Here is a 24331-nt window from a genome sequence, read left to right as displayed (position 1 = left end):
GGAGACCTTTTAGAATTAATAAAGACCCCAAAGTGATAGGGCTCTACAGAACATTTAGAAAAAAAAAACATGTTTTCACTGTTCTCCAAAATACACCTCTTTGTTACCTGAGAGGCCGGTAAAGCCAGTTATAGATGACTTTCAAAAAAATCAGCTTTAATCCAACCCGAGTGATTAATGCAATTAAGAACAGCAATAGCTAAAAGTGGTTTCTAACCCCTTCTGAACCTCAGAACGACCTAAGGGGCCTTTTGAAAAATAGAGCCATCCGGCCAGACGCAGGGGGTCAGTCAGTGGACACCCCGGTCTGTTTCAGGAGCACCACTGTTCGGGGAGAAGTGTTTCAGGGTGGCATTGGGTCAGGGTGCGTCAGCTGCCTGTCTGCAGACCTCCACAGCTCTGGGCCCTGAGGGCAGCCTGGCTAACCAGCCACACCCGCTCCTGTCCCAGGGGAGCCCACCCTTGCTCTCCTCCCCTCACAGCCATGTGGGCAGATGATGGGGTCTTTCCCATGAGGCCATCCCCAGCCGGCCCACCTGGCTGCCTGTTTCTGGGGCAACCCGTGAGCGGCTCAGGGGTCAGCGACACTTCTCCACAGGCTGTGCTTAGAAAGAAAAAGTCTGTCCCTGTGTGTGGCACGCTCATCAGTGATGACGCGGAGCTGTGATTGGGGCTGAGGGGTGCAGCTGGGAGGACCAGTGCGAGCAGGAACCCGGGGGTAGAGGGAGCCTTCAGGTGTGTATCATGGTGAGGCAGGCACCCTGGCAGGGACCCTGGGCCCTCTTGTCCTTTCTCCAGCAGGAGAGGAACCCTTTCTGCAGAGGGGCAGGCAGGTGCCAGGGTGCATGGGTCCCTGTGCGCCACGAGGTCAAGGGTGCAGCTACCTCAGTGCCTGGCACAGAGGGGATGCCGGGAAAGTATTCGTGGGAGGAGCGGGTAGGGTAACGCAGAAACGCAGGGGAGCTAGAACCACATGCCCTGGGCACACCTGAGTGCTGTCGTCCTGGGTACAGTGAGGGCGCTCGTGGATCTGGGGGAGCCTCGTCTGCCTCTGGCCTGCAGCCACAGCTCTCCATCGAGGACCTCAGGGGTGCTTCCCCCAGCTGGGCCTCTGGGTGGTGGGGAGGCCCTAACTGGCCATGCCAAAATGTCCCCTCTCTCCTTCCCACCCAGGCGTCCTTCGAGGTGTCGGCGGAGGCCCGCAGCTGCCCCGGCAGGCCCACGGAGCACACGTTCACCCTGCGGCCCGTAGGGTTCCGGGACAGCCTGGAGGTGGGGGTCACCTACAGCTGCCAGTGCGGCTGTAGCACGAGGGTAGAGTCCGACAGCACCCGGTGCGGTGGGAACGGGACCTACGTGTGCGGCCTCTGCGAGTGCAACCCTGGCCACCTGGGCACCCGCTGTGAGTGCCGAGAAGGGGAGAGCCAGAGCGGGTACCAGAACCTGTGCCGGGAAGCCGAGGGAAAGCCCCTGTGCAGTGGGCGTGGGGAGTGCAGCTGCAACCAGTGCTCCTGCTTCGAGAGCGAGTTTGGGAAGATCTACGGCTCTTTCTGCCAGTGTGACAACTTCTCCTGTGCCAGGAACAGAGGGGTCCTCTGCTCAGGTAGGCACCCTGTGAGCACATTAAAACTCTGGTCTGGGCTCGGGCACCCCTAGGCATCCCCCGCCTAAAGGGTGCCTTGTACTAACTAACCACTGTCCTCCTGGGAGAAGGCGAGGGTGAGCCTTGCCCGCCACTGGGCCCAGGAATGGGAACCTGTGTGTAGAATATAACAGTAGGAGGACCTGCCGTGTGCTGAGAACTCCTAGAGTCACAGGGGTATGTGGGGGTCATCCAGGACTTCCTTGCACAGCATTCCTGACAGGTAGGTGTTTAGTCTCTCCTTGATTGCCTCCTGGGACGAGGAGCTCCCTGCGGCCAGTAGTGGGTATTCTCTTGTTAGACATTGCATTTGTCTCCTATTGCTGGTCTGACGAGTCGCTGTAGACTTCGTGGCTTCAGACAACACCAGCATGTTCTGTTACTGTTCTGCAGGTCAGAAGTCCACTATGGATATTATTCGGCTGAAATCCAGGTGTCAGCAGGGCTGCATTCCTTTTGGAAACTCTAGGGGAGAATCCGTTCCCTTGCCTGTTTCGGCTTCTAAAAGCCATCTGCATCCCTTAGCTCATAGCCCCTTCCTCTGTTTTCAAAGCCAGCACTGTGGCATCCTCAGATCGTTCTCTGAGTCTGACCTCTGGTTTGTTGTCCCATGTCGTTCTCTGACATTCTGCCTCCCTCTTACAAGAAGCCTTGTGATTATGTTGGACCCGCAAGGGTAATCCCAGAGTCTCCCCATCTTGAGAGCTTTGACTTAACCACATCTGTGAAGTCCCTTTACCGTGCAGAGTAACACAGGCATGGGTTCTGGGCATTGGGCTGCAGTCATCTTGGGGGGCCATCATCTGCCTCCCACAGACATGGTTTGGAAGCTTCTTTTGATTGAACGGAAAATTGTTGTCTCAGTCATTTCCACCCACTGATTCCCATTCTAGACCCTGTCTTCCATATGACAGCCTGTCAACCATCTGAAAATTTCTTTATGTTTCTCTGTTCTCTTTTCTTTCTGCACTAGACACCCCGTCTCCTCCTCTGAGGACTCCATCAGTTTGTTAAATGTGCTCTCAGCCCTGAGTATATTATTTGTCATTCTGGAGAGTTCCGCTGAACAGTTCTGTGATCTGGACGTTCCTCTTCCATGAACACATCCTAACAGGATGCCCACTTTCCCTTTTCTCTCCTGTTAAATAATCACATGATACTGTTGAGGTGATCTTTAACTTCACTACCAAAAGCTGAAGGGCTTTAATTTTCCAAGTGAAACATAGTCAAGCCCAGTTTTTGTTGTGTCCTGTTTTAGCACTTAAGCTTTTTAATCTACGTGTAAGACTTTCCACGGATTCCAGTTAAATTACAGTTTGGCAGTTCCCATTCTGAGAGCTGCATTCCGATGAGATACTGTAAAATCACGTCTCCGCGGCAGGGGGGAGGCGGGAGGCATTCCTTCCAACTCCATGCTGCCTGCAAACCCAGCAAGTGGAACGATTATAGGCAGGAGTGTGGTTCCTTCCGTGGGGTGTTCTCCTTTGCTGGGATTCCTCCCTGGAGAGTGGTCCTCCAGTTGGGAAGTATTGACTTGAAAGGAACTTTGGGTATTATAGGGAAGATAAAGCAGAAACATGGGAGGCAAATCAGAGCATTTAAATGACCTGTCCCTGTGGGAGGAATGACCATCCCTCTTCGGAAGGAGCAAGTGCCGAGGGTGGCCCCCGATGTGCATCAGTAAGTGAGGCTTCCTGGGGCAGACCACAGAGTGAGGCAAGTAGGAGTGCACGCATGAGAGCGGTGGGACCAGCATGTTCACAACTGGCACTGCTCCAGAAAGTACAGGGCATGTGAAGGTCATGGAGGAATGTCACGGGTGGAAGAATTGGGATTTGATATGCTGACAATGGAACAGGGATCCTGCCCTCAGACAATAGACTGGGATTTGGTAGATGGTTCTTTTTTTTTTTAAAGATTTTGTTTATTTATTTGACAGACAGAGATCACAAGGAGGCAGAGAGGCAGGCAGAGAGAGAGGGGGAAGCAGGCTCCCCGCTGAGCAGAGAGCCCGATGCGGGGCTCCATCCCAGGACCCTGAGATCATGACCTGAGCCGAAGGCAGAGGCTTTAACCCACTGAGCCACCCAGGCGCCCTGCTAGATGGTTCTAACTGAGTTAGCAGAAAAAGTCCTTAGGATCAGGCAGGCCTGGGTTTAAACCCAGTAATACCACCTGCTGCTTGTGCCACTTTGGGCTCAGAGCTCCTGTGAAGCATGAAGTGTGTGTAGACAGCACCTGGAGCCCAGCCTGGCACAGAAGCCTGGCTCGCCGAGCACTGGGTCCTCTCTCAGTCCATGCCACCACCTCTGGGCAGGGCTCGAGGGGCCGCCGCCGTGAACCGCCAGGCCATGCAGGAGTTCCAGCGTGGTGGGTGGACTTCCCAGTCCCTTCACCAGCACCATAAAAGCTCCAAGGAGCCTGCCAGTGCCTGTGATGGCTTTTAGCAGTATTTTTTTCTTGTTTGAAATGTGTTAGTAAATAGTGTCATGAATCTGTCCCTCCCTTCCCCTCAGGAGCCAGAAACAAGCCTCTGAGCCGTCTTCCTCCAGAAGGCTGCTTGTGCTGTACTGTGTCCGTTATGGCCTGGGAGCGCGGGCTTCTCAGTCCGCCGACGCGGGCAGATTCTGCCCCTGTAATTCATCAGCCTACTGTCCCGGTTCTCTCCCTCTCGTACGTTTGGTTTTCCTGTCTTAAAATGCTTCCCTGCCCTTCGTTTCTGCATTCTTTTGAAAATTGAAGAAGATGTAGAAGAAGGACCTGGCGTGCTACGTGGTAGAGGCCTCCTCTACGTCCCTCAGATGTTAGGTTTCTCTGTGTACAGCGCAGAGCCTGGAGGTGCAGGGCCCGCGGTCGATGAGGCGTGAGTGGCCTCAGCAGGGAAAGCTTGTTATTTTGCAGGAAAGGATATTCTATAATTGAGAGAATACCCGGCTTTTTTGTTCAGCCACCCGAACTCACCGTTCTGAGTTATCTTGCATTTCAGAATTCTGCCCGGTGCTGTTTCTCTCTCTTCACTGCACACAGTTCTGCGGTGTTGGGAGACTCTCACGTCCCTGCGTAGAGAGAAGGGAGATTCTCGAAGCCCTCAAGGCTCCCCCATACACAGTACTTCCAGTCACTAACATCTCAGGGAGGCTGGGATGGAATGTCTTTCCCCCTCAACTGGAAAGCCATACACACTTGTTAAAGAAAATTTGAAAAACGATGCCATTGATAGATGTGTGGTCCGTCCTTTTTGTCTGCCTCCTTTTTGGTGACCAGGATTAATTTGGACCATCTGATCCACCTGGAGGAACTCCTTCCTCCCACACGGTTCACATGCCTCCCTTCCAAAACTGTGCTCGCTCACATAGCTGCAGAATTATTCTTAGGTTTAGAAGAGTAGAAAGAAATGAAATAAATTGTTTGTAATTCCATCAGTCATACTTTAAGAGCTTAGTATCTTTCCTTCTAAACTTTTTTTTTCCTGAGTTAGTGTGTCTGTGTCTGTACAATTTTGTGTCTTGCTTTTTTCAGGTAATATAATATCCTAGGAAGCCCTTAAGCTTGAATGACTTTGATACCTCATTGACTGGAACATTTTGACTCTCTTTCCACTGCAACCCCAGTTACCCTCTCCACCCTTTCCCTTGAAGAGCAGCAGCTAGTTGAAGCATGAAGCTATCCAAGTCTTCGTGGGGAAAACAGTTTCTGGTGTGAGGTCATCGTTGTGTTTGCTTATTTAGTAAGGACTTTAAACTGAGCCTGGCTCCAGGCAGGACTAGTTCCTGTACATGGATGGAGCACCCCGCTCCTCCTTTCCTGTCTCTCATGGGGCAGCGGTGACTGGGTGGGTGCTGGGTTCCAGCTCCCAGTTCCTTAGCACACGTGGTCAGCTCAGGGCTCCCGCTCCGCAGCCTTGCCCATGGGTTTCGAGCTCTTGGGCTGCTGCTGCATTTGGGGTTTTGTGGGAGAGAAGTCTGTTTCCCAACAGCCACCCTGGTCTGGAAGGTGCTGACTCAGAGCCTCAGGAGCAGCTGACTTCAGCACTCTCTCACAGTCCTTCCCGCCCCTCTCCCTGCAGCCTGGGCCACAAGGGGCCGTGTGCTTGTGGTCTGTCTTCATGCGGGGGCTCTGGCAGAGCCAGGGCCAGGCTTGGCAGTGGGGACATCCTGGAGAAGCTCCTTCCGCTTCTCTCTTGGTCTCTTTGTCTGTCAGAGGCTCACAGTCCCTTGTCCCGTTGCCCTCCCCCTCCCCCCAGAGGAGACCGAGGGGGAATGCGAGAGAGCCCAGGTTTTAACATGTCATGAGGCATTAAAGTTAGCAGCGGAGCAATCGGACTAAGGTCCGGAAGCAGTGGAACAGCTTTTGTTACAAGTTTTGGCACGCATCATGCCAGTGTGTGTGCACTCAGGGCTGTTGTGTTTCCCTCTGGTTTCTAGAGGCAACAGAACCTAGAGAGTGGTTCTGTCCACAGACTGTCCCTGTGTGTGCAAAGGGAGCTTTTGGGAGCCATTGTGAGGTTTCTGTTCTTCTGAGTCTCATGAAATGTTGACCCTTCAGAATCCCTCTTGTTCCTGGAACAGAAGTAGGACGTGGTCTGTATAGTTGTTCTTAATGGAATAAAAGATGATTGCGCCAGCCTTGCTCTTTGCCGGTTACCATACCCAAACAGTGCATTTCCTGGGATGTGAGTTACTCCGTTGTGGTAAACTGTTGAAATCAGTCTCAGCCCTGAAGTTTTCAGTACCCTCCGTACTTCGAATGACTGCACTGGGGTACACTGAGTAACTGGCTAACGATCAGCCTGCTTCTTGGGTTTCATATATTGGGAAAACTTAAATAGGATATGGAATTTTGAACAGAGCCCTTTTGGTCTTGTGAGTGCAAGACCCCAAAAGTACATCTAAGGGAGGTCTCAAATATTTTACTTCCTCTAATAGGCCATTCGGCCAGTTTTTATTTTATATATATATTTTTCTTTTTAATCTAGATTTTTGTATAGATACATAAATCTTTTAATACGTGGCAGGCAGTCAGAGGCTAAGGGGCATCTGGAGTTCTCTCCTAAACATAAAACAATGGGAGCCACGGTAGTGGCATCATTGCCAGTGGCTAGAGCCAGGCTCCGGGTCTGGGCGGATGGTTTCCAGAACGCTTCATGAGGCTCTGTGACTCCTCTCCAGTTACAGCCTCCTCTGACATTAAGGCCTGGTTTTAGACTTCTCGATTCTTGCCAAATGAAACACCTCCTTTGGCAGTAGTTATCCAGCTATGTTTATAAAAGTCCTTCTCACCATATTTATCCTGTTTTTCTTCAGAAGTGTACTTTTCACACTCAGCATAAGTATCGCGGTGGCCGTTCCTGGGCCTGTGGTCACAGTTGTACCTTCTGCCACTGCATCGAAATTTGCATATTTCATAAATGGCTCTTGAGAGGACCATTTTGAGCGCACCTCCACAACCAAGGCCTCGAAAAGTACCTTTTGAATTAAATGACACATTAAATGTTCTAAGAAAGGGGCCTCTTGCCGGGATTGCTACCACGGTGCGCCTCAGTTGGGAGAGCCTAGGAAATTCTTCAGGTTTTCGCAATATGTATCTATCTCTGCTCGGTTTATTGATGGTTACCCAGGTGCTGACGGCAAATATAAGAACACAAAATATATGTATTTTCTAGAGATAGGGCTTCTTTTCCCCAAGGGAATAGCCACATCACAGTTTCCCTTACCTGCTGTTACATAAATCCGAATTATGCACATGACAGCAAAAGTTAAGAGACTGACGTTCCATTGTATGGAGGCTCTAAGAACAGAATTCGTTACAGGCTTCTTCAATAATTATGATTGTAAGGAATGCTGTACCCCTCATTAGTAAAGACACTTCCATGGAGACCATTTCCCAGTGCATGTTCAAGTCTGGATTCTAAACCTGGCACTGCCCCTTTCTACCTCTGTGACCTTGGACTCTTGACTTACCCCCTCCCTGACAGATACATTCTTTTAAGTTTTTATTTAAATTCCAGTTAGTTAACACAGAGTATAAAATTAGTTGCAGGTGTACAGTGTAGTAATTCCAACAGTTCCATACAACACCCAGTGCTCATCGTGACAAGGGCCCTCCTTGTTACCCATCACGTATTTCACCCCACCCATGTCCCTCCCGGTAACCCTCAATTTCTGCCAGATTTTCTTATCTGTCAAATACCCCAGAGAGTTGTGAGCATCAGATAGAACAACGTCCAGGGGCACCTGGGGGGCTCAGTCAGTTGGGCATCTGACTCTTGGTTTTGGCTTGGGTCGGGGTCTCCGGGATGTGGGATCAAGCCCCGTGTTGGGCTCTGCGCTCGGCACAGTCTACTTGAGATTTTCTCTCTCCCTCTGCCCTTCCCCTTCACATACACACTCTCTCTCAAATAAATAAAATCTTTGAAAAAGAAAGAAAGAAAACAACGTTTATAAAGCTCCTTGGACAGTGTGAGTAAACATCACAGTCTGGTCTCCCCACCCCACCCCTTCCTGGAAAAACATTTTCTTCCCCAAATATAAACTTCAGAGACATTCATGGCATAGAACAGGTTGGTTTCAGAAATTCTCAACAGGCACCCCATGATCAAGAATTCTCTAAGAATTCCATCTGTATCCAGACATTGCTCAAGTTCACTTGAAAGACAGAAAGGTACCAACATTTAGGGCCTAGCTCTACAAGGAAACAGTACGTCTTTCAGACTAGCCACTTGTACCAGATACGCTGGACTGCTTGCCTCGGGTCAGCTAGCTTTTTGCAGCTTGTGATTGGAGAGAGTTCTTTGGGAAAACCAGAGCGTAACAAGTACCCAATGTTAGTGCGGCTACAGATAAGGAAACTATGCTCTCTGATTGCAGGTCATTTTGTTTTAGGAAGGTTGCTGATTTCATCTCATTCAGTAACAGCTCGCTGAGCACTGTTCACATGCCAAGTGTTGTGCTGGGTTCCAGGGTTCCAGAGCTGGGGTTGCTTGAATTAATTTGCCATTGTTTGTTGCCCCTAGAATTTTCCACTTCTCAGAAACTTGCTGGGATTTAGGAATGAGGGTATGAATCATTCATGCTTCTGCCTTTACCATGCATTCTTGTACGAGATCTTGAGAGACAAGGGATAGAATACTGGGAAGCCGTGTTGAGAACCTGCCTTGTTCCATGCTCTGAGCTTAGCTCTGGGAATGGAGTTTTCTTACTGCCCTTGCTCACTGCCCAGATTTTGTTTCTGCAAAGATCATAAGCAACAATTCACCAGTGATTCTGAAAAATGGACTATTCTAAGCATTGGATCACACCTCACTGCCCTTCTCTCTCTATTTAAAAAGGAAAATGTGCAAGAGCAGCCCCTGTGGTGAGGACCCTGTGCATGCCTTTGAACTTCAGGACTGATCCTTAAGGGCATGACACTTGGCTTGTGAAAGAAATAATGAATAATGAATAATGAAACTTAAAAAGCAAAGGAAAATCCTAGGAAGACCATGAGAATGCAAACAATAAGATCTTAGTCATGGGTGGTATTAGTTTTTGGATATTATAGAATAACACATTAGACAATTTCCCATTCTTAGTTAAACTGAGCACTTAAGGGTTGGTTTCATTTCTTGGTTGTTGAGCCATAACTTTGAGTTTGGTCTTGATTTGAAAACTGTGACATAATCGATTATAGGCCTCTGCTGCTCGGTGCCTCTGGTGGGGTGGGGTAGAATTGGATGCAGGAACCCTGTTGTCGCTTGGGGGGAGTGTCCATGGCTCTAAGAACACTGACCTAAGAATACCACCCAGATGCAAATGCTCCCTGGTGTCTGGAAGTTGCTCTGACTGAGTCTGACCTACTGCAGCTTTGGCTTCCTCTGTCTGGGACATCTTCCTAAACCCTGACTGTTGCCCTCTGACCCAGAGAATAGGGTCTCTCCAATTACTCCATTTCATAACCAATACCCCAAAAAGTTTTGATCAGGTGACCCCACCATCTCTAAGCTAAAGAAATATACTTCCCAAGTTAGTATATTATTTTAGCATTTTGCTTTCATCATGTTCCCACAAAATAGTGGGATTATTTGTGTCCTGGTGCCTTTCCTAATAGCATCAGTCACACACAGTGGATCAACATTGTATTACCTGTTGAATGGTTTACACTTGGGGAAACTGAGACCCAGAACTGGGACTAAAGGTCACTGTGATTCTTTTAAGTAGGCTCCATGCCTGGTGTGGAGCCCAACGTGGGGCTGGAACTCATGACCCTGAGATCAAGACCTGAGCTGAGATCAAGAGTGGGACACTTGGGGCGCCTGGGTGGCTCAGTGGTTTAAGCCTCTGCCTTCGGCTCAGGTCATGATCTCAGGGTCCTGGGATCGAGCCCCGCATCGGGCTCTCTGCTCAGTGGCGAGCCTGTTTCTCCCTCTCTCTCTGCCTGCCTCTCTGCCTGCTTGTGACCTCTCTCTCTGTCAAATAAATAAATAAAATATTTAAAAAAAAAAAAAAAAAAAAAAAAAAAAGAGTGGGACACTTGTCCAGATGAGCCACCCAGGTGACCTATATGATTCTTGATTAGAGATTCAGACCAGGAGAACCTTGCAAATAAATAGTTACCTCATTTCTACCTAATTTTACTTATTTCGATTAGCATGGGGCCCTTCCCAAACCTGTGAATTACCAATCCAGCCTTCGCCACCGCCACCACCCAAGCACTGAGCCCACATTTTCCAAGTCTTACCTAATCAGTGCTGTTTATTTCAGTCAAAATTTTAGGAAACATTTAGTGTCTGTTTTCCTGAGTGAGTGAGTGTCTGGGTTGCATAAGGATGTATCAGACGCAGCAGGTGAGGCTGAAGGACACATGTGAACCAAGGGACTGGCTGAGGTACCCATCCTTTTATGATGACTATTTGATGGAAGACAGAATGTTCCTCTTCGTATTCAGTGCGTGTCTCTCTGTTGTTATTGATTATGCTGAACCCACTTTCCTGACAGGAACCTCTGTTCGCCTGTTCTAATTTATAAACCACTTTTGACGTGAATGATGTCACTTAGTTGTTGTTACTCTACCAGGCTATTGATGTGGCTGTTACTGATCCGACCCAAGTGAAAGAGACTGTGGCTGAGAAGATTGGCCTGTTGGCCACACTTCCCACCAGCGGTTGACCCAACGCCTTGACCCAATAAAAACCCACCCCCCCTAACCTTCAGGGGTATTCTTGGGCAGCTGCTTCCTGCCATCTTGTGGCTTGGCTGGGCTCCTGGCAGCCAAGCTTCAGCGTGGCCCACTCATGTGACATTCCAGACCAGCTCTGTCCATTAAGAATGCTGCACCCGACTCTGAACAGTGGCCAAATGAGGGTGGAACATGGCAACTGTTAGCCAACCACAACACGACAGATCTCCAGGTTGAAAATAGTAATCCTCTCATCCTGTTGCAGTGATCAAGAGGGTAGCAAATTCATGTTTCTCCAGATGTGGTTGGCATTCCCCCAGAAGTGCCTGCCAGGTGGATTGGGCAAGTTAAGCCAGATTCAAGCTGTTGATCTGAGAAACCTCTGTTTCTTTTGGCCACAAGCCCTCTGTTTTTCTTTCTGAGTCAGCATTCCTTAGGGTCCTGTGAGGACTATGGTTCATCTCACTCAGCTGTTTACAGACTGCTCTGAAACTGGAAAGATGAGTTCATTAAAGAATACAGATTTTTCTACCTCCATCCATTGCTTTAATCTCCTGTGATTGGTAAGTTGGGCCAGAGACCAAGTCCTTTCCTTGCTGTCCTAATGTGAAATGCTATAGTAATTCAAGGGACTTGGCAGCCAGGCATCAGCATTGAGAAATTGGGTGCTAAGACAAGAAGGGCAGAGGCATCCTTTGAGAGGGCTGTTGCCTTGACAATGGAGTCTTAGCTTTCTGGACAATGCTGTCATCTCAGAACGTAATGCTGAGGTTTGGAGAAGCTTAGCTTAAAAGCAACATCACCTCACTTGTTTAGCGGTGGTCCCATTTTGCTGCTCAAATACAACATGAATGCAACATACGGTCCAGCAGATGAAGACAGAGGGTGAGGGGCTTGTCAGGACGTTGCCCCTTGGGAAGCACCATCAGTTGACCTTGTTAGGGGTGGTTCATTGACATGAAGCCAAGGACAGAGGAGCAGCTAGCCCTGAGACGGAGGGTGCGTCATTGTTCACGTGTCTGAAGAGCCTTTGGCTGGAGAAACCTGAACAATATGCCAGAGCAAGAGTCTGGGGCAAAGCCTGTGACTTCTGCTTGACTGTGACCATGACCTGCCAAAGGAAAAAGAACTCTTAACCATTTTTTCCTCATGGTATTCTAAATCTCTGGATTTCTTGGACATGTGTTAAGAATTTGAAATACCTCAAGAATCACATGTGAGTTCGTAAACCTCAATAGTACTTCTCTATTCCCTTTCTAATTTACAGCTTTGGATGTCTTCCCTCAGGGCTTCAGGCTTGTCCTGATGATGTTCCCAGCCTCTAGCGACATGTTCTGAGCATCTCCTATGTGCCTGACAATTCTAGGCATTGAGCAAACAAAAAGAAAACACCATCTTTGATTTGTATGGGTTTGCAGGCTAACGGGTTGAGGCAAATGAGTAAATAAACAAGTATGTCCATGTGATAAGTGATTTTATATCTACACTTTCCTCTTTTTTTTTTTTTTTTATTTATTCGACAGAGAGAAATCACAACTAGGCAGAGAGGCAGGCAGAGAGAGAGGAGGAAGCAGGCTCCCCGCGGAGCAGAGAGCACGATGTGGGGCTGGATCCCAGGACCCTGGGATCATGACCCGAGCTGAAGGCAGAGGCTTTAACCCACTGAGCCACCCAGGCGCCCCTATACTTTCCTCTTAATGAAGTCCTCCATTAGCTCTTGAACATGCTCAGGTCTCTTCATTCTAAAAAAAATAAATAAATAGAGAAAGAGAAACCCTAACCTCCCACTTCTTACTTCCCTTTCTTTCCCCCATACTCACAGCTGTATTTCTTTTTTTTTTTTTTTTAAGATTTTATTTATTTATTTGACAGAGACAGGTCACAAGTAGACAGAGAGGCAGGCAGAGAGAGAGGAGGAAGCAGGCTCCCTACTGAGCAGAGAGCCCAATGTGGGACTCAATCCCAGGACCCTGAGATCATGACCTGAGCCGAAGGCAGCAGCTTAACCCACTGAGCCACCCAGGTGCCCCTCGCAGCTGTATTTCTGAAAACATTTGTCCACCCCCAGTCCATCCTAACCTCAGTCCAGTTTGGATTCAGTCTTCCCAGATCCCTAACAGCCTTGTGCTACTACAGCTCATAGACTTTTTCAGCCTTGGTCTTGACTTTCCTGCAGTGGTTGACGCTGTTGGCCATGCCCACCTTGAAATGCTCTCTCGTGTAGTTCGGCCACCACTTTGAGTCCCCTTTGTAGGGTCCTTCCCCCTAGTGACCCATTCAGTGCTGGTGTGGCTGTCCTCTCCCTCATCGTGCCCATACTGTCCTGTCGCCCAAACCTGCTGCTCAGCTCCTTTCAGCCACTCGACTTCTTGACATCTCCACTGGGTGTCTTAAATGCACCTCAGTCTCATGATGGTTCAAACCGGTCTCCAGCTCTTCCTCCCGGCCGTGGTTCTCATTCTCCTCATCTCCCCTTTACACAACCAGAAACCCAGGAATCATCCTTCTCCCTCCCTTCTCACTGCCCACATTCCATCTGCCAACAGGTTGTCCCCTGACCGCTTATATTTCTTCCAAATTCATCTTCTTTCCCTCTCCTTGACCACCCTCCTGGTCTGCCTGCGAGGTGAATTCTGCAAACCAAAACACGCCAGTGTTCAGCACCTCGTACGTGTTTTGCAATGGCCAGAAACTGGGGTGACTCAAGGGGGGGCCTGGATGCTGGTACACAAAATAGAAATGCAAAAGCTGGGCTACAGGTGATAAGGAGCCAGGAAAGGGCTCTATGCCAGAGTGTCATCACGGTTTACATTTTAGAAAAGCCCTGTGGCGGCCACGTGGAACCTGAGTTGGGGGAGGGACAGGTGCACCGTGGGAAGGCAGCCCAGTGGACACTGCCTCCAGGTGAGGCTCTCTGCTGACCTCAAGCCACAGGAGTTTGTTGTCAGGCCATTTGGGAGCCAAAGGATAAACTTAAACTCCTTAGTCTAATAGGCCTCCTTCCTTCCTGTATCCTCAGACATCCTCCTCTCCCTCCTGTCTGTCTGTCCATCCATCCGTACCTACATGCATACACTAGGCCTGTATCTGTGTCCCCACCCTTGCTTCCCACTCTGGTACATCTCTTCTCCGCGGATACTTCCTCTCCTGGCTGCGCAGTGTTTTCATCTTCACGAATGATCTCATGCAGCATTATTTTTTTGCACCCAAAATGCCTTCTCTCTTCGGCCATTCCAGAACCGATAGCTGAGCCTGGAGCCCATACAAGCGCCCCAGATTTCTCCCTGCTCCGACCTTGAGCAGTATTATGACAGTGGGGGGTGGGGGGGGACTGTCGAGCCCTCCCAGGCTGCTGCCTTTACTTTACGGAAGAGGCCAAGGGGCTTAATGATCAGTGATTAAAAGAGCCATTCTTGGGGCGCCTGGGTGGCTCAGTCTGTTGAATGTCCGACTCTTGGTTTCAGCTCAGGTCACGATCTCGGGGATTGGGCTCCATGACAGCTCCGAGCTCAGCACGGTCTGCTCGAGAGTCTCTCTCCCTCTCGCTCTGCACCTCCTGCATGCGCTTTCTCCCTCTCTCTCTAAAATAAATCTTCAAAAAATTTTTTAAAAAATGAAAAGAGCCAGGCCTGGGGGTGGGCCTGTTGCACATTTTCAACTCCACTACCTGGGCTGCTTGAGCATTTATGCTAGGTACTGTCCTAACTTGTGTCGCTTACTCACGACTGTGCTACAGAAGCCGTGCAGGTAGTGGTTAGGAATGTGGGCTCCAGAGTTAAACGCATGTGGTTTAGATCCCTGCCCTGGCACCTACTTGCCCTGCAGCTCTGGGGAAGTTACTTGGCCTCATGTGGCTTCTGTGTGCCTCATTTTCTGCCCCTGAAAATCGGGTGGCACAGGGCCATTGGGAGGGCTGATGGGATCATCCACGTGAAGTGCTTTAGACAGTGCCTGCCCCCAGTGAGTAGGTTAGGAGACTCTCTCTAGGTTAGGAGGTCTCTAGGTTAGGAGACTTTAAGCATGGCTTGGTGTCTCAATGCAATGAAAAATCGCTTAAAGGCAGTGAGCTGTCCCCTCTCTGTGGCACATTACACAGAAACTCCCCTATCCTGTTCAGTAGACAAGGTGCGATCCCCCTTTCCCTGATGAAGGAACTGGACCGAGGCCCAGAGACAGCAAGTAGGTAGCCGAGACAGCCCTGCAGTGTCACTGAGAAAAGACATCCCCAAAGCGAGCCATTCCAAGGCATCTCAAGTAGAGTGACAAGGATAGGACGGAGCCGGTCAGAGAGCTGAGCTCGGGGCTTGGTGTGGAGCGAGGCCGCACCGTGCTCTCATCGGGGAGCAGCCCTTCCAGGGCATGTTCTCCCATCAGTGACCGCCCTTGGCAGGAGAGCACCGTGTTCACGGACTCAGAAAGCCCGTGATGTCAAGGGTACACCTGTCGAGAGTGACCTGTCCAGAGGGTTATTCAGTGGTTGCTGGGGTGCCTGCAGCCAGGCTAAGATCATTTGCATTTCAAAACTCTCCATTCTTTACTTTTTCTGGAACCAAAGTCAGTGTACAGAGGGAAAGTTGAAGTAGTGGGAGGGGATTCCCACGGGACCAGACTCAGAGACACCCCGACACCAGTGGGCGGCACGGGCGTGGTAGGGACGCGCTGAGCACGTGAGAGGGCCTGTTATGTAACGGACCTGCTTGTCGGCACGGAGAGTACTTCCTAGGAGGGATTTCCCCTTCCTGCTCGAAAAGCCCCGGCAAGGGAGGCCGTGCCCTCTGGAAGCCTGGATATGTGTTTGGCCCCAGAGAGGTCAGCCCTCGTCTGGCTTTGGTCCTACATGACTCCTGTTTGTGTCAGGACGTCTGTGACGACAAGGGCCCTGTCTGTGGTGTGTCCACAGGCTCAGAGCGGGGACTCCGGACATCCCCCCGCCCCCCGCTACCCCTGACCCCCCTGCCGGGTTACAGGAGGCAGGACCGTGGGCTGTTCTCCTGGTTGCCGTGGTGCCCTGGCTCGGCAGCTGTCAGTACCCTGCCTCTCACAGACACCGGTGACTGGAAGCACATAAAGCTGGCAGTTGGTTTCCTGCTCTTTTTAAGCCGATTGTTGGGAGAATTCAAGACCCGACTTTGGTGACACAAACCACCCAAATGAGCAGAAAATTTTCAGAACACACCCCTTTTTTTTCCTTCTCCACCACTTCCTGTTTATAGGCTGCCTCTTCTGAGAGGAGGGGAGACTGGGGGGCAGACAGAGCTCTGAGAGAGGGGTTGCTGGGTCTGTGAGGAGAGGAAGCAAGGAAAGAGAGGAAGTGAGCAAGCAGTCTGCTTGTGTGTGGGGGTGTGGGGGCCACTGACTGGAGAGAGGGAGGGAGGGAGGCAGGACCAGGAGAAAGAGAAGGGGAACCGGGCTTAGTTCTCCCTCCGCTCCCTAGCCTTCAGAGAGCCAGAGTAGACCCTCGGCAGGGACTGGAGCTGCTGCCGAGGGAAGCCACAGTGTGTTCCAGAGCTGGATGGAAACTATGTGGGGCCAGCTGTGGAGAGACAGTTTGTGCCCTGAGGGTCTGGTGTCTGCCTGGTTGTGACCCCTTGCTCCTGCGCCAGATGAGAACGGGGAGAAGAGAATCACTTCTTGGTTCTGCCCATCTCAGGCTGCCTTCTTCCTCCCTCAAGCCCCGTGGCCCTCAGGCATCTCCTCTGAGGTCACTCCATGCCCGTCTGGGTCCTTTGCAGGCCCAGAGTCCAAGTCCAACTTGGGGATGGAGGGGAGTGGTGGCTTCCCTCCTGGGCGACCCTGTGCTGCCTCAGATGTACCTCAGAGAGCAGCCCCAGCAGGGCCATGGCACTCTTATGGTGTCAGGCTCCCCACCAAGGTTCTAGAGGCTGCTGAGCACCTGTACCAGGGCCTGGGTGTTCTCGCCTTGGGTTGGACATGGATAGGTAACTCATGCGAGCTTTTAACCCTGCAGTTTTGGACCCAGCCTCAAAACTTCCCCTGCTTTCCTCTGAGATCTGCTCCGAGCTCCCTTCCTCCTGTACTCCCACTATAGCACCAATGATGCGGAAGCTAGCCGGTGTTTATCGAGCGCTTACTATATTGTAAACGCTGACTGAGTGCTTCATGTAGGTTAGGCGATTTAACACATACGACAACCCAACGGGGAGGCGTTTTTAATCAGCCCACTTTACAGTGAGGAAACCAAGATACAGGGGGTTAAACATCAGTAACTGTTGGTAAGTGGCAGATTCCGGAGGCCAGCTCAGGCGTTCTGGTTCTGAAGCCACGTGTTCACCACACTGCACGGCCCTGTTTTCCCAGCGTTTCCCTGTGTCCCCATTCTCCACCACCTGTGTTCCATGGTAAACAGGCTCCTCTTCATTCTGAGCCCCTGCAGAAGTCCCCACTGCCCCCTCTTTCCTGAGACGGGTGGGCCTTGAGAACAGTGGGTGGGGACACTAGTCAGCAGTCTCCCAGCTCCTCAGGGCCCCCTTTAGATCCTTGCTTTCCACCTCCAACCCCCTCCCCGCCTTCGAGGGTGTACCATCCAGTTGCACCAGCCTTGACTTTCCCCTTCCCTGTCACTTACTGACATCCTGGCCATTCCTTCATTCCCTGAAGACTCTGGTGGTGCCTCACGCGCGCCCCTTCCCCCAAACCCCACGGTCCCTGCATCTCCCCTTGACGCTGTCCACTGCGTTGGTGTCTACGTTCCCGGCTTGCTCTGGTGGCAGCTCACAGCAGTTCTGGCCCATTTCCTGGGCACCCCCATGCCCCAGATACCGAGTTAGGGCTTTACCTACAACAGCACTGTATTTCTTAGCACCATTTCCATGAGGAAGACATTGTCCTCATTGACGATGAGAAAACAGATCTTCCGATGGGTTTGGGGGCTTGCCTGAGGTGACATAGTAAATGGTGAGGGACAGACTTGAACTTGGCTCCATGTAGCCCCTCAGCCTCTCTCAACTCGGCTGGAAGCTTGAGCATCCCACTCCGGCCACAGCCCTCCCCGCTCCGCTTGCCTCCCCTTCTCCCTCATCTCTCTCTGCTGTGATCTCTCCTCTTTAGAGCTTGCCATTCCCTCGATCCTCTGTTTCCCTCCAAGTCTTCTCTCTTCTGAATCTTTGTCTTCAGTCAGAAGAGTACGCAGATGAATCCCATCTTCAGAATATCCTGTCTGCCTTCCTCCCGGTCTCCTCCTTACCTTGCACAACCAGATCACGTGTGGGAGCTTGCAGCCGCCTCTCTCCCGGCTGGACTCTGCCCTCAGCCCTGCGGACTGTGCCCAGACCCGGCAGCCCCTTGGGATTTGCCCTTCTTGATCTCTTGTTGCCCTTGCCAGGCCTTCCCCTCGTGTCCCTTTTGGCTTCCAGGCCCCTGGTGCTCCTCTCTCCTCTAGCAGCTCCTCCCCAGCCTGCCCCGAGGGCGCCCCTTCCTCTTAATAGTCGGCATTCTGTTTTATAAAGGGAGGGAAGGGGCCGTGGCTTGGCCCACAGCCCACACAAGCACCATTGTGCTGATGGAACTGTTGAATTCTATGGAGCTGAAATTCTGTATAAATAGACACATTTACAACTTCCTGTCCATTTAGCTATCAATCATTCTAACGAAGGTAGTAGTAATAATAACTTGCACGTGGAGCGAGCCACAGCTTACAGAGTGCTTTCACATGCCCTTCAATATCCCTACCTTTGTGCAGTGAAAATATTTTTATGTCTGCACAGTATGAAATGGGCATCATTAAATTCAGCTCAGTCTGCCAAGGCGCTGGGGGCAGCATTATAAACGAGCTGTGTTCTGCTGAAGAGTTCTTGCGTAGGCCCTCTGGGTGTTGTTGGCCAGGAGCAAGTCCCCAGTCCCCCATTTAGTTTTACTGGCGATTGGTAGGTTATTGATCCTTGGGACGAGGCCAAATGGCCCTTGTTACTTTAATAATGTGTTCCTTTCCTACTAGGGCATTAGGAGAGGCTAAGGGCCACCCGGAAGATGTGGGGGATCTCCGTGCATGCAGCTTGGGGGAAAGACAGGTTGAGGCCCAGCTGCAGGTTCTGAGACATTTGGGTCAGGTTAAAGTGTAACCAGACCAGCCTAGTTTTGGAAGACCTGTAGGGGTCACGCTTTTTAAATGGAAGCTTTAAACCACGACGGCCAGTAGCTGTATCTCGTGTGCTGGCCCCACAGCTGGTAGAACCTGCTTGGAGTACTGTGCTGGGGGGAGGCCAAGCCAAGGTCGGCCATAGGCGGGGAGGAGGATGTGGCAGCACGAGCCACATCTGTGCCATAGCTGCTTCAGGCTGTATTCGAGAGTCCAAGAACTGCTTCACAGCCTGAACTGGGGTGAGCCCAGGAGCTGCTGTTTCCCTGATTTGGCTTGTTGGGACTTGACTTCAGAGTTGTCAAGTATTTGAGGCCCAAAGCTGCATGGAGAAGGGTTTTCTGTTGTCCCACAGCCCCTCAGCAGCTCCCCATTTGCTTGCTTACTCCACTGGAGGGGGCCGGGGCTGTCCGCGCTCTGTCCGCCCTGCAGGAGGTTTGCACGCTGTTTCTTGTCGATGTTGGCTACTCAGGTGTTGTGGGAGGCTTCCTGCAGTGGCTCATGTCTCTGGTGGTGAGTCCTGTCCCTCTCCTGCCCTTGATCCCCGACTTTCTCTGCTTGAGCCTGGGTCTGGGGCACACTCAGCTTCACTGACCTCTGGCTGGGCTTGGGAGCTCTTGCACCCGCAGGGTATCAGACGTACCCAACGCAGCCAGGCTTATGGCTGATCTGGCGTCACGGGGGAGAGTTCAGAGCCGCGGGCACCCTTGCTGACCTTCTCAGCAAGCAGATCCCATCACTTCCATGCCCAGGCACCGTGGGGGACAAGTCTTGCCTTCCGCACACACACATACATCTCACCCAAAACCCAAGTCTTCAACAAAATACCCGACCTCATCTCCAGAAGAGGCACTTCGGAATACGAGGTCAGGTTGTATTTGGCTAGTGTATTGCTGCCACACACAGAGCTGGGAGGGAAACAGCCCTTACTTTGTGAAGCAAAGCAGGGTCTCCGGCGGGGGTACCATCTTGCTGCTTGTAAAGACAGCACTGACCGTGCCTTTTGCTCTTTGTGTGTTTGCTTTATGGGAAGGTGTGATGTACAAGCTGCTGGAGAGCACCAAGGCTATATTAGAAACCTACCCCAGAAGCACTCACCTCTGCAGCTCACTTTAAAATCCATTTTGGAAACTACTGATGGGGAAAGAGGGGTGAGTGGGTATGTGATAACCTGCGAACAGTGGAACGTGGGTGGCAGGTACACAGACGCTCACCGTACAATCCTCTCAACTTGGCTGCCAGGTTTGGAAATTTTCATAATAAAATTGTGTGTTGGGGGGGGATTGCCCCAACAGTGACCCATTTTTAATTGAAAACAGGCCCTTGACCAGTGCGGCCCCTGAGGCTGGAGAGGGAAGGGGTTGTGCAGATTGGATCCATTTCATTCGGGAAGACTTCCCATGGGAGGTGGTTTCCTGCCTGCCCCGGCTCAGAACCCGTGCTGTTTACTGGCTGGGTGACAGGAGGCTGTGCAGCCCCCTCCCGCCGTGCGTGAGAGCCCTCCGGCCCCCTGCCCTTGCCTGGGGTAACCCTGGGGCAGGGGTGCTGCTCCCTCCTGGGCCTTACGTCCACATGCCAGCCCCCAGGCAATTGAGGGGCACTCCCAGCCTCCTGCTGACCGGGGCCTGGCTCTCCTCACCTTGCCCAGAGAGCTGCCATATGCCTCCGTGCTGGCTGGGAGATGGGAGGGTGCTCTGTTTCTGCTGCAGCTCTGGGCCCCGGTGCAGGCAGACAGGCTGTCTGGCCCGGGAGGGCTGGGAAGCTCGGGCTCTCCAGATGGCCTCCCTCCTGCCTGCAGATTCTAGGCACTGTGGAGCAGACAGAGCAGAAGGGGGCAGGAAGTGGCCAGTGAGGAAGCTCTTTGGAATGAGGTCCTGACCTAAATTGTGGGTCACGCTCATTGCTGGGCTCACAGAAGTTGCTGGGATCCAACTACCTGGGTAACTGGCTCTGGTGTGGAAGTAAAATGCAAGGCCTACACCTGTGTGACGCCCATGGCGCTAGTCTCCTGTAGGCGGAAGCGGGTGCTCAGTCATGCCAGTTCTTACAAGACAGCATCCGGAAGGAAAACAGTAATAGCATAAGGGTGAAGTGAGAGTTCACTTCAGCGGAGCAACGGAGAGTGCTGCTTTCTGCCTATGTGAGGCCAGAGGTTCGAGAGTTCACGGTCAGGCCCATGGTCCCCTTGGACGTTGTCGTGCCCCGTGCTTTTCACTGAGCGACACATTCACTCGCTCCCACTTACACACGCTTGTCCTCCAGGCTGAGGGAGCCTCTGCCCTTGGTGCCTGCAGAACCTCAGGGGAGGCCCAGCCCCTCCTGCCTTGCAGGCTGGGACAAGGGTCCCTCCTGCAGAGGGGAGCAGGGTGCCCCTCAGCTGGCTGTCGTCTCGATGTGGGCCTGCTCTGCCCCCTTTTCTCCCGAGAGGCGGTGGGCGCTGGAGGTCCCACTCCTTGGTGCGAGTCCTGGCTCCCGGCCGCTGGCTCATGACCTCCAGCAGGCCTTCATCTCTGTGTCTCGGCTACATCAGCTGTGGAGGGAGGACGCCAAGGGTCCCCGCGCGGCACAGCTGTCGGAACTGCTCGCGTTTGTGGAGGCTGATGGAGGTGGAGCGAGGGCTGTTCGGCTAGCCTCCGCAGCCCCCACACGCACTCCGGGTCTGGGGCCAGAGCGAGAAATTAGCCTCGCTGCCCACTGGGCCTGTAACAAATTACCACAGAGTGAGTGGCCTTTCACAACACCGGTTTATTCTCTTGAATTCTGGAGCTCCAAGTCTGCAATTGCTTCCACTGGGCTAGAGTCATGGCGCTGGCAGGGCTGGACTCCCTCCGGGGCTCTGGGGAGGATCCCTTTCCTTGCCTTCTCCAGCTTCTTGAGCTGCATTCCTCACAGTTCTTGGCTCTCCAGCCTCTTCCTCCATCTTCAAAGGCCGCAGCTAGCATCTGGCTTCTATTGTCCCATTGCCGCTGCCTTCTGTGATCAGATCCCCCTTGGTCTTCATCTCCTGTGGATGCTTGTGATGGCATCGGGGCCATCTGGAGAGTCCAGGAGACGCTGTCATCTCGGAATCCTACATCTGCAGTCTCTTTTGAGGTGATGTTCACAGGTTCTGGGGATTAGGACATGGACCTATTTGGTGGCTGTTCTTTACCTGACAGTTGAGACAGGAAGAAGCTCCCTGGGGTCCCGGTCCTGTGGCATCCCTTGGCCAAATTCTGAACAGCAGGCAGCACTGCCCCAGGCCTGGCTGGGCCGCACATGCTGCCTGGACCCCGGCTGCCGAAGCCTGTGGGCACTGGGCCCTGTGTGCCCAAACAGCGCTGCAGGACACCATCCGGGTCCCTGGCCCTTAGTAGGGCCCAGGGGGTGGGTTTGGGGTTTGTGCAGGCAGGCGCTGACATGCTACATGTGTCCCTTTAGGCCATGGCGAGTGTCACTGTGGAGAGTGCAAGTGCTACGCAGGTTACATTGGGGACAACTGTAACTGCTCGACAGACATCAGCACATGCTTGGCCAAAGATGGCCAGATGTGCAGCGCCCGTGGGCACTGTGTGTGTGGGCGGTGCCAGTGCGCGGAGCCAGGAGCCTTTGGAGAGACGTGTGAGAAGTGCCCGACCTGCCCAGACGCTTGCAGCGCTAAGAGGTAACAGCACCCTCACTCCCGCTTCTCCCCCAGATGAGGCCTGTCTTCCAGCCAGCCTCTTCCTCCCACCCCCCACACCTTCCACTGCCTAGTCGTGCAGGGGAGCGAGACTCTTACGAACAGTAACTCGGTGTTAACTACACTATATCGTAGAATAGTGTTCTTGAAATGCTGGTTCCATGGGGATTTTGTAAGGAAATAAAAACAGGACAACAACAAAAAAGAATGCTATTCTATTCCCCAATTTAGAAGTTACCAGATCACTGAGTTCAATTAAACCGGTTTTGGTACCAAAATAGTGGCTTCTCAGAGCCGTTCGAGTGTTACTGAGCTTTTCAGAAGGGCCTTTAGGACACGTCTGGTTTTCCAACGAGTTTGATCCCCTCCCTGACATTAACATTTCCCAAATACTGGTTCACAGGATGCCCGTTTGGCAAATGCAGCTTTGAACAAAACATAATCAGAAGGTAGATTGGGTAGGAGGGCATCCGACCTAGATAAGGCCTGCCAGCAGCAAAGCACAATGGCTTGTGAATTTTCTGCTCCATTTATAGAGATAATGGAACATGGGCCCTGTGCTGCTGAATGCAGGGATTGTCCGGACAATGGGCACCCGGCCTCCGCTGCCTTGGCCACAGGGTCACGTTCCCTAGGCTGACCTCCAGGTGGCTGTGCCCTTCACCCTCTGCCAGAGTGTGAATGTGCGGGAATTAGAGGGATTGAGGAGCTATGCCATCGGGAAAGCAAGAGTGACCGTTTCTCTTGAATTTTGCTAGAAAAAAACAGCTGTGTCAGCACCACCCATGCTAAGGGGCCTCAAGTGAGGGAAACGGGCACAGATAATCAGAAACAAATAATACAGACATCGTCTCTCTTTGGCGGGGGAACACAACTGTGTAATTTTCTTTTGGCAGATTTCCCCTCCAAATGTCTGGCTTAGGCTGATAATGGAAGGAGTTCGTGCTCTGTGAGCCTGCCGTGGCTGCTGGGCAGCCCTCGCTCCGAAATGTTCTGGGTGGCAGAACCCCTGCTTGGACGTTTGCCTCAAATAATCCAGGCATGGGTAATTGAAAGCTGGCTGCAGATCGAGAGACAAGATAGGGTCAGATTTATTTTGTGTAATTGGAGAAGAGCAGGGGAGAGTAAGGGAGAAGAAAAACAGATCTACTTTAGACCTGCTCCGAGTGGAGAAATAACAGAAATCCCAACAGAAACCTCCCAGGGGACGAGGGTAGGGTCCTGGATCTGGAGCCCGAATGGCTGTGTCGCTCTGAGCCTGGAGCCACAGCCATGACCCGCTTGGGATGGCGGGAGCAGGAGGGGCCCTCCCCCAGCTCCCCGCGGCAGAACTGTCAGGTGTGTGCTCCTTGTCCATGGGGCACCCGAGAGGAAGGGGGCGGGCAAACGAGGACAACACACATGGAATCAGTAAAAGTAGATAAAGCCCATTTCTTTCCTCTGGAGCCGCAAGGCAGTGTAGGTTTGCCAGACGTCAATTAAAAGGCCCAACAGCCTTCGCTTTAGTCAAAATGGCACATCCCAAGCTGCAAATGTTTAAGACCTAGAAAACATAGCACTTGATAATCTCTTCTCCATTAAGTAATACCAAAGCAACATCGAGAGCAGGGAGATGCTGTAAGGAAGCCACTGTTCCTTTATCTCTGGGCCGCACTGACCTTCTCTTTTCTCAGCCCAACTGCAACTGTTGTTTTAAACACTTTCCCTCTGATAGTGACTTGCAGCCGGCTGTTTTTCTACTTGCTGTTTTGCCAGGAACCACCAGGTTTTGAATGCCTTC

General features: G+C 51.9%; 1 protein-coding gene across 2 annotated transcripts in view; it reads left to right on the top strand.

Annotated features, from left to right (window-relative positions):
• The window catches only part of ITGB5 (integrin subunit beta 5), a 113117-nt gene that overhangs the window by 80502 nt on the left and 8284 nt on the right, over nt 1-24331 (top strand). For both annotated transcript variants that reach the window (XM_046001827.1, XM_046001826.1), the window contains 2 exons: nt 1174-1603; nt 22311-22533. In XM_046001827.1, coding sequence (XP_045857783.1) covers nt 1174-1603; nt 22311-22533 — 653 coding nt within the window. The remainder of the gene's footprint in view (nt 1-1173; nt 1604-22310; nt 22534-24331) is intronic.

This window comes from Meles meles, chromosome 4, assembly GCF_922984935.1.
Source record: "Meles meles chromosome 4, mMelMel3.1 paternal haplotype, whole genome shotgun sequence".
In the NCBI taxonomy this organism is placed as follows: Eukaryota; Metazoa; Chordata; class Mammalia; order Carnivora; family Mustelidae; genus Meles; species Meles meles.
The sequence above is the reverse complement of the archived record's forward strand: the minus strand, read 5'-3'. Positions and strand labels throughout refer to the sequence as shown.